This window comes from Doryrhamphus excisus, chromosome 8 (assembly GCF_030265055.1).
Source record: "Doryrhamphus excisus isolate RoL2022-K1 chromosome 8, RoL_Dexc_1.0, whole genome shotgun sequence".
Classification (NCBI taxonomy): Eukaryota; Metazoa; Chordata; class Actinopteri; order Syngnathiformes; family Syngnathidae; genus Doryrhamphus; species Doryrhamphus excisus.
Genome location: NC_080473.1, coordinates 1402394 through 1418321, shown reverse-complemented (window position 1 = coordinate 1418321; position 15928 = coordinate 1402394). Strand labels below are relative to the sequence as shown.

Below are 15928 nucleotides of genomic sequence, written 5' to 3'. Positions count from 1 at the left end.
CTCCTGTGGTCGACACTGATGGGGTGTTTGAACGTGAACGTGTGGCAGTGCGCTACATATGCTCCACGCGTTCCTTTGTTTCTGCCATTCTTTATCTAAATCAAAATGGTGGGAAACGCCCACAAGTCCGCATACTCGCTCGGATGATAAGCGTCTTTGTGTTTCTGTTTGTCTTGGGTGGACTAGATGGTTCTTTCCGCCACTAAAAAAAGGCTTCATGGTGGGGTTGGAATGAGAACATTGTATCCTGCCACTCCTCTTTACGAGGTTAAAGGTTAATTTGCCTCTAAAGTAAATATGGCGGTGCTCAGTACCTCACCCTGGGTGCACGTATAAAAGGTCCTGCAGAACCTCCCGGTCCCACCTGCTAGTGCGCCTCACCGACCACCGCCATGACCTTTGTCGCTCCACCTGGTTACCAGCCTGTCTACGGCCCTGTGAGTACCTCTCTGACTTTTGCCGTTTTTGTTTTTATTTCTATTCATTTCTAATGCTCTCGTATTAATCACATTGTTAATCACTGCTGAGCATTTGTGTTCGTTCCTGAACCCTGTGCAGACCATCCCGTATTTGGGACCCATCTATGGGGGTCTGAGGGAGGGAGCGTCCATCTACATCCAGGGATCTGTTCCTGACCACATCACCAGGTGAACCCGGCAAGCATCCTGTGATGTCCTCACAACACGTGTCTGTATGATGCTAGACAGACAGCAAACCAAGGAAGAAAACTCTGCATACAAGGCTTGCTTTTCTTGCTTTATGAAGCTTTCTTGTAAAAGAAAATAAGTGGAGAACTAACTGAAACATACAGAAAAAATAAAATAAAATTCCAATACTGCTCATGTTGCAGGCTAAACACATATCAGCTAACAGTTAGCTAACACACGTACACCAACTGTAAATGCAAACTAGCAGTAGCATGAAGTTAGCGAACTTGACAAAACAAGTACAACTTTTGAAATAGAAAATGCATCTATGTAAGTGCTTTATACATCAATATACTTACAAAGACGATCATTTCCCAAGAAACAAGCGTTTAGAGCAGAGGTAGGGAACCTATGGCTCGGGAGCCAGGTAGGGCTCTTTTGATGACTGTATCTGGCTCTCAAGCATTTACCACAATAAAAATGTATTTTTGCTAACATTTTAAAGTAAACATCACAGAAATCACTGTTAAAAATAATATTCAAAATCAACAACTTTCTTATGCATTTTAATCCGTAAATCTATTTTCTACTGCAATACGGCCGACCATATCTATCTTTCATGATGATATTTTCCAGGTCAAACACCAAAACTTGATTATTACTGGGTAATGCGGTAAAGTACCTCGGTCATTAAGATGTAAACGTAAACTTTCCTCCTTTAGTCAAATAGTCACCTAGCTAAAGCTGCAGAACCAAGCCTTCTGACGAAGATGGCCAAAAGAATGAAATATACGGAGTATGGTGCAAAACCATGCCGCAGCAGAAGTTGCATTAATGGCAGCAAGTATTTGATTTATTATTAGACACTGCGCTGCTCACAAAAGTGTGCTGGCCACACCCCCTTGGCGTGGGGTAGTGTGCCTGGTCTACGTAATTAGAGCCCATTATATCTAAAACTGTTGGTCTTACATAAAAATGCACACATTTTATTGCATTCAATGTTTAAAAAAATGTATATGGCTCTCACAGATACACATTTTAAAATATCTGGTCTTCATGGCTCTCTTAGCCAAAAAGGTTCCCGACCCCTGGTTTAGAGCAACTTTCAGTTTCGTGTTTATGAGATTTCCCTGTTTTGTTTCCGCCTTGAGGCCAGCCTGCTTTTCGCTGAGAAAAAACGACAAAGCTTGTCTATATCGAAGAGCACTCACTCTCTAGTGGCCCCAAAAAGATGTCTCACTCTGTAAACTTTTTTACAGTTTTACGTTTTTAACAATATTTATTAGAACTTTTAGCTATGTATTACTTTCATTTTAACTAACTTATGAAACGTATGAATTATTAATGTCTTCAAACCAAAGACATGACACATTCCATGTTTCCATCAGATTCCACGAGGAATGCAAGCCATTGTGTGCTCACGCTGGGTGCAGCAGCTTTCATTGGAAACAAAATCTTTCATCATGCATCCCTCCCTTCTCAAAGTCCATCTCCTTCAGCCCGAGACACACCTCCATGTTTGCTGACATGCACGCTCCCCCTCAGGTTCTTCATCAACCTGCTGTGTGGACAGTCTGATTCCAGCGACATCGCCCTCCACTTCAACCCCCGTTTCGACGGCAGGGACAGGGTGGTCTTCAACACTCGCCAGAATGCGGCCTGGGATCCGGAGGAGAAAGTCCACCACATGCCCTTCAGCAAGGGCAAGGCCTTTGAAATGGTCATCGTGTGCTCCTCGCAGGGCTACCAGGTCTGTCGGCGCAACAGCCCCGCTGTTCAGCAGCACGCCGCGTCAATTTGCTTGTTGTTGTCTTGTAGTGTAAGGTCAACGGGAAAGACTTCCACACCTTCAACCACCGCCTGCCTTTGGCCAGAGTGTGTGGCTTGCAGATTGGAGGAGACGTTTCCGTACAGACCATCAACGTCATCGGGGTGAGACCATTTTAGCTTCACACTTTGCTGGGGGGAAAATTCACTCAAAAAACAACTGAAACCAAATAAAGCAGGAGTGTCCAAACTGTGGCCTTGGGGCTCGTTTGTTATTGGCCTGTGGAACATTGTGGAATTAAAATAAAAATTATCATCACAAAAACGATATAGTAGTCAAAATATATAGAATTACTGAATTCATATTAATAATAATTCATTTTAAAATATGTGCCACATCCTTTGATTCCTCAGCAAGAGGTGGAAAATGTTTGGACAATACTGAAATAGAATGTTTGGATTCTTGTCCCTGGCCATGTGACACATTTGTTGCTAGGCAGAATGTCCCTCGGCAACAAGGGGCAGACAGCTCCTGTGCACCATGCCACAGAGAAAGGACGGGGAGAGTTGGCAGGAACAGGAAGGCCGTTTTTCAATGAACAGGGCCGCTTTATGGGAAAGGGTTATTCAGGTTTTGGTTGAGCAGTTGAAGCGGCCCATAAACCTAACTTTTTTTTTAGGGCGGAGGCATGGGCGGAGGCATGGGCGGAGGCATGGGCGGAGGCATGGGCGGAGGCATGGGCGGAGGCATGGGCGGAGGCATGGGCGTAAGTAGATCATTTCCAGCATCAAACCATTTATACAGTATTCTGCCAAAATGGTGAGGCATGTTCCCTTCCCAGCAGGGATGCTACCCAGGAGGAGGCTCGGGGGTACGTTACCTTTGTTTGCCATCTTTGTCTTTCACTTCAACACAGCTGGAAGATGTCTTAACGTCTTTTCCCACACGCAGCATGGAGGATACCCGACAGACTGTGGAGGGGTGAGGCTTCAATAAACTTCACTCAGTTAAATCAGTGACAAAGTCTTCATTGGTCATGCCTCATTTCCTTTGCAGCATGGGGGATATCCAGGAGGCATGGGAGGAGGCATGGGAGGAGGCATGGGAGGAGGCATGGGAGGAGGCATGGGAGGAGGCATGGGAGGAGGCATGGGGGTAAGCAACATCCTTGACATTAAGCATGTCATGTAAATGATTCTACTTTACACACAAAGTCTTTTTGGGGGTTTTTGTTTCTGTCAGGGAGGATTCCCGGGATCAAACCTGCCGGTAAGAAGGCAAAAGTACCCATCACTCACGTCACACCATGTCCTCTTTGCTCATTCCTCATGTCTCTTTGTGTTTTTATTGCAGAGTATGGGAGGGCAGCCTGTCTATAACCCTGTAAGTATGGACAAAAGATATATGGACAAAAGATGCTCAGTATTGGCTTTCTAACCGGCAGCTGAAATTGTTGAAAAATCGGTAGATATGAATCGCTATCTCATTTTTATTCAACATCCCCAGACAAAAACATGTGGACTATCTATCTATTCAGTCTCATTTCCGGAAGTGCCGTCATCGGGTTAACACCTCTCAGCTTTCATTAAAATAGTAGTCATGCCAGAATGTTGTGTTGCTGCTGGATGTTCATACTATCATTTTGTAAGTTCCTTTTCTTTTCCAAAAGAGGCAGGTTTAAGACAAAAAAATGGGCAAAGCAAATACATGGATGCCCACCTTGGCTTCTTATCTTTGCAGTGCTCATGAAGGAACACCTTTACGTTTGGATTGAAAGTACTGTACGCAAACGATGCTATTCTGCCGATACACAAGCTCGCCCGTCATGGCGGGGGCCATCAACTATGAATGTCATTTTTTTAATTTACCGTTGGCTTTTAAAAATTCAACAATGTACACCAAAATTAGAAACAATATTTAGCATATCTAAGCAAAGTTGATGAATTATGTCAGGGACTATCTGAAAATGAAAAGTCGTGACGCTGTTATCTTGCAGCCCATCCCTTACTCCAGCATGATCCCAGGAGGAATGTTCTCCAAGAGGACCATCATCATCAGAGGCATGGTGCCCTACCAAGCTAACAGGTTTTTGAGCTTTTGGTGACTTCTCTCCCTCTTTATGGGTTTTTGGATCTTGCTACCAGAAAAGAATCTTCCCCCGTAACTTGAATTGGACAAGTAAGGACTCATTTCTGTTAACATCCTTTCCAGGATCAGCATCAACTTCATGGCCAGCCGCTCCCGAGACATCGCCTTCCACATGAACCCCCGCGTGAGGGACGGTGTGGTGGTGAGGAACAGCATGATCGGCGGCCGCTGGGGCCAAGAGGAGCGCCAGCTCAGCGTCAGCCCCTTCAAGGAGGGACAGTACTTTGATGTGAGTGCTGGCTTTTTCCCCACCGCCGTCCCCGGCTTAGCCACGGTCGTCATGCATTCTTTCCTTCCTGCCTGTCCTCTCTCCAGATGTCCATCCGCTGCGGGAGCGACTGCTTCAAGGTCTTTGTCAACGGGCAGCCGCTGTTCGATTTCGCGCATCGCGTGCAGGCCGTTAATGAGATCGACATGCTGGAGGTGGACGGCGACGTGCAGATCTCTTACATCCACTTTTGAAGCAACCGGTTTGCATGCATCACATCGACACACACACACACAGTCTCCATGGAAACACCATTTTTTGTACAAAATGCAGGAGATAACTTTATAAAACCATAAAAGTGACACAATAAATGTGGTTTGTTCAGTCAGCACGTGGACAAGGGGGCATTGTATGAGCTCTGAAGGCACGTTCATCACAGCATCTACATTCAACATGGACGGCTAGCTAAGTATGCAAAGTACAGTAATCCCTCGTTTATCATCGTAACTGGTTCCAGACACGGCTGCAATAAGTGAATTTAAATTCTCATCGTTAGAGCATCGACATGAAATAGCACCCCTATAGTCACCTACACATTCTTACTACCCAGTATTGTATAGTATATAAGTGACATAAATTCAGAGTTGAATTTTAGCTTGGTCTGGATTAGCGTTCGGGATTATTGTGCCTGTCGAGAAATATTTCAAACTTGGCCAATCTGGTTCTTGTGTGTTTTACTTAATACAGTAACATTACTGACACCTAGTGACCAGTGTAGAATACTACATATTACAACGTCTTTGAATGCGCCTTCTGAATGCCTTATATTTGTATTTGACTTCATTTAGTCATTTTGATGCTTCACTTACAACAAAAAAATACATAAAATTAGCTTAAATATGCATTTCTTTAACATATTACACTACAAAACAGCATGAGCGCAAAGTGCTGAGGGATTACTGTACCACTTTACAATTCACGGCGTACCTTCTTGAAACACTTTTTGTCCTCTAATTCCATCAATCCAATAAGAAAAGGTGGCCCATATATACAGTACCGAGTATAAAATATATACAGTACCGAGTATAAAATAAGTGCCTTTAAGATGCCAGCCGCTGCTGTTTTGTAACAGACGAGTGTTGAGAGCAAAAAGCGCTCCATCACATGGAAAAGTGGGGAAAAAAAACCCAAAGCATACACATAGACACAAAACCTTGACATGAAAAATACACTAGTGCAAAAGTTGGTAAGGTAGAAAAATCAGCGTAGAAAATAAAAGTCACTGTGCTTCTTGGGAGTATTTGGACCGTCTGGACTGTTTGGTACCGTCAGTGGAGACAGCCATGAGACCCGGCGACAAGAGTTTTCCTGTTTTGTCCTTTTAGCTAAGCTGCAGGAATGTTCATCATCAGCGATGGTGTCAAACAATGATGCCGCCTCCAGAAGGTGCTGAACTTTTAACAGTCATGTGACAACACTTTTAGGAGAAAAAAAGACGTGGAGTGTGTGTGTGTGTGTGTGTGTGTGCAAAAAAAGATTTCATGCAGTCTTACAGCCTCTTTTCCCACAAAAATATAAGAGGCTTTCCACTTCATTACTGCCAAGGAACCTTCCGTGTCTCATCCCGCTGCTCCAGAAGCTCGGTGGTGGGCGTGGGGGTAAGGTTGGGGGTGGAATGTCGGGATGGGTGCAGGGGCAGCGTGGCTGCGGAGGACGACACGGGCATGTCCAGACTCTCCAGGGAGTCTCCCAGGGCTCGGCTGCTTTCGTGCTGGGGACACAGGACATAGCGGTTGGGGCGGTGCACCTCCGCCGTGGTCACCTCCAAGCCCTTCAGGCACAGAGGAGCGGACCCCCCTGTGGGGTCGCAGCCGCCCACGGCGCCCAGCTCCATAGAGGATTCGTCCATGTTCACGTACAGGATCTCTTCCGGGTCCTGGGGGTCCGGCAGGTCCTCGAGGGTCTTTTCCAGCTCGCAACACAGCGACTCAAACGACGGGCGATCTTTTGGACTCAGCAGCCAGCAGGTGAACATCAGAGCGTATCTGAGGAGAAGACATATTTACTTTAATGCTTCACTGAAGACTTCCAAGGTCATGAGGGTCATGATGGCTGCAGCTTGATTTTGATCTCAACATTTTTATTTCCAGGCTGCACGGCGGACGAGTGGTTAACACACATGCCACACAGCTATATAACCTGAGTTCGATTCCACCCTCGGGCATCAAACTCCCAAAAAATTCCAAAAACTGGCGACTAATTTAATAAATAAATAATAACTAATTTAATAAATTAATTGGCGACTCCGAATTGTCCATAGGTATGAATGTGAGTGTGAATGGTTGTTTGTCTATATGTGCCCTGTGATTGGCGGGCCCCACCTCTCGCCTGAACACAGCTGGGATAGGCTCCAGCACCCCCGTGACCCTCGTGAGGATAAGTGGTAGAAAATGAATGATTTGTAGTTTCCCACCAAATTCTGAATGTCCTACTCTTGAAGCATAAAACATGAAATGAACTCACATGCTATCCAGACAGTCTGGAGGCTGCTTGAGGCGATTCCCCTGACGCAGATAATCGTAGATCTCGCTGTTTTCCACGCCGGGATACGGCGTCTGACCCCTGGTGGCGATCTCCCACATGGTGACGCCAAACGACCACTAAGTCAGAAAGAAGAAGACGGGTGTTTGAAAGGCGCGTGAGAAGATGGCCGCACCTGCTGCAGAGAGCTAAACGGACCACGTCGCTCTTGGTGGTGTAGACTCTGTCCGCCAAGCTTTCGATGGCGATCCACTTGACGGGCATCTTGGAGATCCGCCCCTGACGGTAGTAGTCGCCGTTGTAGATCTTCTTGGAGAGGCCGAAGTCGGCCACGCACACGTTCATGTTCTCGTTCAGCCTGGAATACACATCACACCACATCAGCATTTTATCACTATTTACGATCGGGGGTTATTTCTGGGGTGTCCAGTGTAGTGTACTGTACTGTAGTTTAATGTACTGTACTGTAATATTGTGTAGTGTTGTGTTCTGCCAAATCCAGTGTCCAAACAAAGCACCCTATGTGTTTTTTTTACTGCCTACTGTGGCTTGATGCTATTTGCAAATGGGGGGTAGGATAACGGTTCCCAGCTGCAACTCGGTTCCCATCGTTCACGTTAATGAGCCGTTCAAAAGAACCGGCTCGTTCGTGAACGTCACAACACTACATGTCACTTTCTGTCCGCCATTGATTCTGCTCCCCTCCAAGGTAAACAGTCCTACATGTCTTACTTTCTGTGATTGTGTCGAATGTAAAGGTGACTATGGGACCATATCACTTCCTGTCCGCCATTGATTCTGCTCCCCTCCAAGGTAAACAGTCCTACATGTCTTACTTTCTGTGATTGTGTCGAATGTAAAGTTGACTATGGGACCATATCACTTCCTGTCCGCCATTGATTCTGCTCCCCTACAAGGTAAACAGTCCTACTGTTTTATTTTCTCCGATTGTGTCTACTATACTGGGTAATACGAATGTAAACGTGACTACGGTGTTTTATTTCATATCTAGCTGGCTCTAATAATGTTTTAAAAACAATTTAGAAGGTCGTAAACAGGGTTTCTATATTATATACATATAGTATGAAAACATTTCATTTATAAAGGAGCGTTTTCGCACTGATATCAAATTAATGGCAGCAAACGAGGGATTATATAAAATGACGTAAGAAAGGGATAAATAAATTCATGTTAGCTAGCAAAGTACAGAGTCACCGGTCTCCATTTTGAGAGCATGCTAACAGGCGGTTAGCAGACACGTTTTGTAATAAATATATAATACGATCACCATGTTGTACTACAACCAAAAAGTGTAAGCGATCCAAGGTATTATTTAGAATTTTAGACATAAACCCCAAAACTACGCTAATAAGCATAAGCATAATAAGCCATGGCACACATGGAAAACAGGAAGTGGAGGTTGCGTACATGCAGTTGCGTGCGGCCAGATCCCTGTGGATGAAGTTCTTGCTGCTGAGGTACTCCATACCGCGGGCGATGTCCGTCATGAACTTCACCAACATCTGAGCGGGGAGGTACTGCGGGACAAAAACATGAGATGTCATTCCTCCCGTGTCCAGCAGAGGGCGACAGTGTAAGTCGGTGAAGGTTCAATGGGAGGAGAGTCCTCCCTTGAAAGTTTGCTCAATGTGCAAAAATATTTGTCCATTTTCTTGGAATCTTGCATGGATGATGAACCCCTCTTTGGCCGCGCCTCCTACTCACTGCGCCTCGACGCTCCAACAGAAACACTTAAGGCATGACTCATGAAGAAGAGCTCCGTGACGGACGGAGTGTCGGGTGTGGACACATGTGGAACACTTCGCCACTCACCACGGGACAGTCTCCCAGCCGCGAGTAGAGAAGGTAGCTGTGCAGGTCGCCGTGCTTCATGTAGGGCAGGATGACCACGGGGGAGGGGTAGCCTTCGCTCTCCACGGTCTGCAGACACACACCTGAGGAAACACCCTGCATTACTAAACAAGCTTGATAAACATAAATCTCCATTTTGTTCTCTGGTGATGCATCTTCAGTGTCTCACCCAGCAGCCTCATGACATTGGAGTGGTCAAAGTCCTTCATGCAGATGGCCTCGCGCAGGAAGTCCTCCATCTCTGAGCGCGTGCAGATGGCGACTGGAAGGAGGAGAGAAGGCACGTTTTTGCTTTGGGATCCGAACCGCGTCAGGACCGTCTTACTCACTCTTCATGGTCTTGACGGCCACTCGGAGAACAGAGTCTTCTTGGGTCAGCAGACCTTCCATCACCGAGCCAAACTCTCCTGCGGGAGACAAGCACACAGTCACCGCTAGTTGGCAGAATATCATTTCAGTGCAGTCATGCATGTGGAAATTCATACAGTGCAAGAATATTTTCAATATTGGTAATCATAAAGCTGCTACATGTTGTTTTGATTTATACTATTTATTATATTGCCAAGTTATATCAATGTTATGCTATGCCAGTCTGGCTTCAGCCCTTGGAAGTCTACCGTGTCCCTGTGTCGTTGGCCTTAACTCATTTACCTTCTCCCAGCGTCTTTCCCAGCGTCAGCTTGTGTCTGTCCACCATCACGTCCTGCAGCTTCTGCTTCAGCTCGTCGCTGATGCCCAGATTGTTCACTGCACAGCAAATGCAACAGAAATCAATGCAGTGACACTTTACATTCCCTTTACACACAACATGTGGACTTCCTGTTCTCCCTGGGGGGGCCCCTGCGTGTGCGACCGACAACTCGCCAACATTCCAGACGGCAGATGTGCTATCAATCTTGGCTGGAAGCGGAATGTGCTCGCTGTGTGCAGCAGCAGGCAAGTGCTAGCGTGACCTGCTATTAGTGCTCAGCGAGGGCAGACATTAAATTAGATGCTGACAACTCTTCCACTTTAACATAAATCCTTAAATGTGTCCCGTCTTTGGCTCCCAGCATTCCTCCTCAGCCCGGAATTCTTCTGCTTTCTAGCAAGCTGGGACTTGCACAGGAGGTTTTCCCAAACACTGAGAGCCATACGTGTGTGTTTACAGTTGGGAATCGCTGTCTGGAATCACTGAGACTCAAGGTTTCACGCATCCATTTACTTCCCAGCAGTTTGTAGTTTGTCGTGTAAGCGAGTCAGGGTGTCATCATCATCATACACACCAAGCTCGATCAAAGTCTGACCTTGTACAGATGTCTTTTTGGAATTTTGGTGTGGCTTAGCCATACATCCATCTTAGTCTGCTTATCCGAGATAAGGTCATGGGGGCAGCGACCTAAGAAGACAAGCTCAGACTTCCCTCTCCTCTGCGACTTCATCCAGACCCACCCGGCAGATCCTGAGGTGTTCCAAGGCCAGTTGGGAGACATAGTCTCTCCTACCTTGTTCTGGGTCTTCCCGGTCGGATGTGCCCTAACACCTCCCTAGCAAGGTGACCGGGAGGCATCCTGACCAGATGCCCGAGCCACCTCATGGCTCCTCTCAATGTGAAGGAGCTGAGGTTCTACTGCAGTTCCTCCCAGATGATGCCTTACCAGGCACTAACCTTACCAGGTTTTGTGGAGATCGGTGAAACTGGATTATTATTTCAAACATGTTGGGGGGTGCGAGTGTGTCAATTTAGAGTGCTATCCTTTGTGAGATGCCATTTTGAAGCTAGTTAAGTGGCGTGTTAGCGGAATCAACTCACATGTAGCCTCAGTGGACCTGCGGCTGTAAGAGCGGCGCGCTCGGTATCGCACCACCAGCTCCCCGCTCTCCATCATGGGCTCGAAGGCATCGCTGCAAACACACCACAAATGTATCAAAGGCTGACATCTCACAGGCGCCCCCCGCACCCTCGGGACTCCACTCACCCGAAGCGTGTTTGCTTCTGCCGCAGCTTAGCCACGTACACGATCATGAGCACGGCCAAGGCCACGGCACCGGTGGCGGCCATCACCACGTACCACCAGTGCCAGGAGAAGGCCGGTGGCGATGACAGGCCTGCGGGAATAAAATACTCAAAACTCAAACAACTGTAGTTTTTATGACCACAGGGGTGTGAAATAATGTTTTCCCCCTTCCTGATTTATTTTTTTTGGCATGTTTGTCACACACACGTGTGTTTCAGATCACCAAACAAATGTAAAAATGCATTTTTAAAAAATTATTATAAAGGAAGAAAATAAACTGCATGGCCCTGCTTGAAAAAGGGATTGCCCCGCCCCAAGATCTCATGTCTAAGCTTTGGGACTCTAGCAAACCACAGCGAGAGCCGTTATCCACAAATGGTGAAAACACAGAACAGTGGTGAACCTTCCCAACCAAAATGACCCCAAGAGCGCTGCCATGACTCAGGGGAGAGGTCACAAAAGACCCCACAACAACACCCAAAGACGTGCAGGCCTCGTTTGCCTCAGTTAAGGTCAGTGTTCATGACTCCAACATAAGACACTGGGCAAAAAATGGCCTGCATGGCAGAGTTCCGTGACCAAAACCACTGCTGAACAAAAAGAACATTAAGGCTCGTCTCAATTTTGACAAAAAACATTTGATGATCCCCCAGACCTTTGGGAAAATAGTGGTTTGAGTTGAAATATGGTGGTGGTAGTGTGATGGTCTGGGTCATACATACTTCTGTTGGTCATATATGTATATTTGAATAATGTCATCGTATGTTTTGGGTGTAGAATCCATGTTAATGCTCTGCTTTCCATGATTTTAAAATCCCATGGACAACTCTGCCTTTTTGGCCGTAACGTATCTCCGAAATATTTTTCCCAGCGTCTCGTCTTTTGCCAACTAAAGCGTCTTTATCTGTCGTCGTGCTGCTTTTGTATCGTCTGCGTGGCTCCGTGAGACTAAGCAAACAGAGATGCAGCGCCAAGCTATAAATATTTATGATGTCCTCATTCACAACCCTTCTTCTGTCTCTTCCCTTTTCTCTCGGAGACACACAGGAAGGAGGAGGAGAAAGAAGGCAGTCACCCAGAGTGGGGCTCACCTCGAAACTCTGAAAAATACAACAACAAAAAAGGAAACAATGGCTTACTGAGTTCCAACCTTGAAGATTTATTTGTACACGTCTCATCTATTTGGCTAGCTCTTACAAAAGATGATGACGTAAACACGTTGTAGGACAGCGACGGCTTTATTTTGGGTAAAGTGCTGATTCAGCATTGGTCAAAAGTACATTTTACTTGTGAACATGGAGATAATATTCACTAATATTTGACCACCAATAAAACCACCAATAAGCAGAAAAAAATAAATAATCATACAAAAATCGTTTACATTGGTATATTAGAATGAAACATGTTTTAAGAAATATTATTAGCTATTAAATATACTATATTTGGAAATACTATGATAATATAATATAAATAAATATATGTCACATATATGATGTTATACTGTATATTTAAAAAAAATATACTGAAATGTTACATTAGAATAGTATGATATGAATTATGTGTATTTTAATGAATGATTTCATGATTGTGTCATTTGTGTATATATTTTAAGCCAAAATATATAATTATGATGTAATTTAAATAAAAAATAATAAATAAAAAATATATATCACCGATTTATTATTACTATTAAATACATTTACTTATTCTATTGTTTGTTTTTTAAAAATCTACCTAAGGTAATATAGTGAAATATGTTATGATTGTATTTTGCTATTGTATTATATTGTATTTTTTCATTAAATATCAATACAAAATTTAAAATGTGTATTTAATAACATAATATAAAAATATTTTATTTTTTTTGTTTTCTTCATATTGTCTCTTCCTGGTCCTTGATAGTTTCTATTTTTTTATAAACATATATTGTGATATTATAATTACATGTTTTAATTAAATGAAATATTTGCAAGCCAAAATGAATTTTAAATGCAAAATGTATATATATTTTTTAATTACCTCCGTGATTACTTAAATGTGACAACAATGTATATTTTGCATATGAATATTGTATATAGTGAATAGAAAATGCATATAAAAATTACATATTTTATTTACTTCAATAAAAAGGTTGCTGAAATGTTTTTTTTCCTCACCAGCAGATATGAACGTCACAGTCTGCAGCGGAGTCCAGGGTCCTTCCCCCGTGTCTGTGTACGCACACACCTGATAGGTGATGTTGCTGAGTGGGACAGACAGGTTGATTGACAGCTGTGTGTCCAGGCCGGCATCCATGACAACCTGTCAGCAGAAGAGGACCAGTCAGCAGGTGAGAGTCCACCACGTCGATGGTGTCTGCATCCTACCGCTTCCTGCATGGTGGGCGTGCTGTAGACCACCAGGTAGCCCTGAAGGTCACCATTCAGCTTCCCTGCAGGTTTCTCCCAGACCAGGTGGACCTTGGTCCCGTTCAGTACCACCGTTACGTTGTCTGGTGGATTGTCAGGCACTGAAACACACACAATGTCAACAAACACGTTGATTACCAGCCTGTGTGTGGCTGCCATTACCAAGCAGACCTCCGCCAAGGCAAAACCCATCCTAAACATGTTCCCTGGTTTCATGACGTCCAGGTAGGCAGCCCTCCTGTCCTGTAGGTGGCAGTGCTGCACATTATGAAGCCAAACACGCAGAGCGCCTTCTGGATGTGGTGAACTTCCCCACTTAACCCCAATGCCAGTTGACTTTAAAGAGAGTTTTTCCTTGTCTTTGTCGCCAAAGTGCTAGCTCGTGTGGGATTTAGTTGGGTTTTTTAACAAATTGAATTTTTTCCTGGTCTCTCTCACAAAAGTCCTTGGTCATGTGGGGTTCTGTTAGGTTTTTTTTTTTTTTACTCAATTGACTTTTTTCCTTTCCTCTGTCACCAAAGGGCTTGCATGTCTGTGTAATTTGCATTTCCCCTTGCGTCTATCACCAAAGCACTGGCTCACATGGGGTTCAATTTAACCTTTTTTCCTTGCCTCCACTTTCAAAGTGGTGGTTCAAATCGGGGTTTTCCTTGCCTCTGTCATCATTGTGTTTGCTCATTTTGGTAACTAGCTGGGTGTTTTTCTTGCCTCTGTCACCAAAGTGTTGGCTCGTGTGTGTTTCAGTTTGTTTAACTGGAGTTTTTCCTTGCCTTCACCACCAAAGTGTTGGCTCATATGGGGTTCAGAAGTGGTGGTTCAAATGGGGTTTAATTGGGTTTTTCCTTGCCTCTGTCATCACTGTGTTTGCTCATTTTGGTAACTAGCTGGGTGTTTTTTCTTGCCTCTGTCACCAAAGTGTTGGCTCATGTGTGTTTCTGTTTGTTTAACTGGAGTTTTTCCTTGCCTTCATCACCAAAGTGTTGGCTCATACAGGGTTCAGTTGCTGGGTTATTTTTTGCTAGTGTGAGTTTTTCCTTGTCTCTTTCTCCAGAGTGCTTGCAAAGTTGGGTAACGATATGTGTGCTTTTCCTTGCCTCTGTCGCCAAAGTGCTTGCTCATGTGTGATTCAGTTTGTTTAACTTGAGTTTTCTCTTCTTACCTCCACAGCCAAAGGGCTTGCTCATGTTGGGTTCAGTTGTTTTTTCTTTTAGCTAATGTGAGTTTTTCCTTGCCTCTGTCACCAAAGTGCTTGCTCGTTTAGGTAACTAGCTGGGTGTTTTTTCTCGCCTCTGTCACCAAAGTGTTGGCTCATGTGAGTTTGTTTATTTCACTTGAGTTTTTCCTTGCCTCCACTGTTAAATGTTCAGTTGGTGTTTTTTTCAAACTCATTGTCTCTGTCACTAAAGTTCTTGCCCTTGTAGCTTAAGTGGGGGTTTTCTTTGCTTTTGCCACAGACATCTTTGCACTTGGGGGAAGTACGGTGGATTGTCTCCAGATTTGGATGTTTTCTTCCCGTTTCACCTTGACAAATGTAGTATTTCAAGAAATCATACTATCAAAGAAACTATTTATGGTACAAAAGGCCCTCTTTGGCTGAGGTAGTAGTATTACAATGCCAACCCGCCCTCATGTTAAGTTCTATTATTTGTGTGTTTGGACCAGGAAGAGTTCTGAGCTGCTTCCTAAGAGTCTTTCTTTATGACCACAAAGTTCTCTGAGCTGGATAAGCCGCGACAAATAGAGTGTGTGTGTGTGCATGTGTGTGTGTGTGCGTGTGCATGTGTGTGTGTGAGACTGAGGCAGTCTGGGAAACGTGGTCCAGGTCGTAAGCGTGATGTTATCAGGAAGTGTTTGCCGCTTGATTGTTTCCACATGCACTCGCCTCTCGTCAGCCAAAACGAGTCAAGGACTTCTCCACCTTCAGCCGGCCCCTCCCTCCTTCCCTCCCTCCCTCCCTTCCTCCTCCTACTCCTCCTCCTCTCCAGTTTTCTTCTCTTTTCCTCTGGCTGTGGTGAGGAGCCGCTGTCGTTATGTGAGGGACGTTGAAGAGAACAAAGATGTTCTTTGTTGAACGTTACAAGATGGAAATGTGTGTGAAGTTTTTTCCCGTCAGCACTGGTGGAATTGTTTCCAGCGCATATGTGCTCATCTGTTTGTCATCGCACAACAACAACAACACACACTGTCCAGTTGCGCAAACCGACTACTGTTCAACACACTGGAGACGACTCTCTTGTGTATGTGTGTGTTTTATTTGTCCGCAAACGCATGGAAAAAGGTCGTGCTGAGGTCAAAAGCGGCCTCACAACGCTGGGAGGCTCCCAAAAATAAACCAAGCG

At 44.8% G+C, this 15928-nt stretch overlaps 3 protein-coding genes across 5 annotated transcripts in view; 2 read left to right on the top strand and 1 right to left on the bottom strand.

Annotated features, from left to right (window-relative positions):
• Positions 1 to 392: 392 nt before the first annotated feature.
• Positions 393 to 5119, top strand: LOC131134314 (galectin-6-like). Its single transcript, XM_058079442.1, has 12 exons — positions 393 to 437; positions 559 to 647; positions 2193 to 2397; positions 2466 to 2579; positions 3095 to 3185; positions 3240 to 3286; positions 3472 to 3570; positions 3658 to 3684; positions 3769 to 3798; positions 4412 to 4500; positions 4627 to 4792; positions 4879 to 5119. Exons 1-12 carry the CDS (start codon positions 393 to 395, stop codon positions 5023 to 5025), a joined length of 1149 nt encoding a protein of 382 aa, XP_057935425.1. The 3' UTR covers positions 5026 to 5119.
• LOC131134316 (tyrosine-protein kinase receptor UFO) overlaps positions 5073 to 15928 on the bottom strand; it is a 25562-nt gene continuing 14706 nt past the window's right edge. Inside the window, exons 8-20 of the mRNA XM_058079448.1 lie at positions 13548 to 13690; positions 13338 to 13482; positions 12273 to 12281; positions 11143 to 11272; positions 10977 to 11068; positions 9836 to 9931; positions 9514 to 9591; positions 9354 to 9446; positions 9146 to 9267; positions 8741 to 8850; positions 7511 to 7670; positions 7295 to 7431; positions 5073 to 6816 (exon numbers count right to left, since the gene is read on the bottom strand). Of these exons, the coding sequence (XP_057935431.1) occupies positions 6366 to 6816; positions 7295 to 7431; positions 7511 to 7670; positions 8741 to 8850; positions 9146 to 9267; positions 9354 to 9446; positions 9514 to 9591; positions 9836 to 9931; positions 10977 to 11068; positions 11143 to 11272; positions 12273 to 12281; positions 13338 to 13482; positions 13548 to 13690 (1766 nt within the window). The 3' untranslated portion in view covers positions 5073 to 6365. The remainder of the gene's footprint in view (positions 6817 to 7294; positions 7432 to 7510; positions 7671 to 8740; positions 8851 to 9145; positions 9268 to 9353; positions 9447 to 9513; positions 9592 to 9835; positions 9932 to 10976; positions 11069 to 11142; positions 11273 to 12272; positions 12282 to 13337; positions 13483 to 13547; positions 13691 to 15928) is intronic.
• The window catches only part of si:ch1073-83n3.2 (uncharacterized), a 31647-nt gene continuing 23724 nt past the window's right edge, over positions 8006 to 15928 (top strand). Inside the window, exons 1-3 of one of the 3 annotated variants that reach the window (XM_058079445.1) lie at positions 8048 to 8125; positions 9059 to 12428; positions 13344 to 13510. The gene's annotated coding sequence lies outside the window, so the exon portion shown is untranslated. Of the gene's footprint in view, positions 8230 to 8255; positions 8907 to 9058; positions 12429 to 13343; positions 13511 to 15928 lie in introns of those variants that run through there. The other 2 variants (XM_058079444.1, XM_058079443.1) reach the window with 2 other exon arrangements.

What these genes read in the sequence shown, in the direction of transcription:
- LOC131134314 (XM_058079442.1), top strand. Translation starts at nt 393, where the DNA reads ATGACCTTTGTCGCTCCACCTGGTTACCAGCCTGTCTACGGCCCT. An exon ending in ACCCAGGAGGAGGCTCGGGG is followed by an intron (nt 3,287 to 3,471) that starts GTACGTTACCTT and finishes TTTCCTTTGCAG; the next exon opens with CATGGGGGATATCCAGGAGG. An exon ending in GCATGGGAGGAGGCATGGGG is followed by an intron (nt 3,571 to 3,657) that starts GTAAGCAACATC and finishes TGTTTCTGTCAG; the next exon opens with GGAGGATTCCCGGGATCAAA.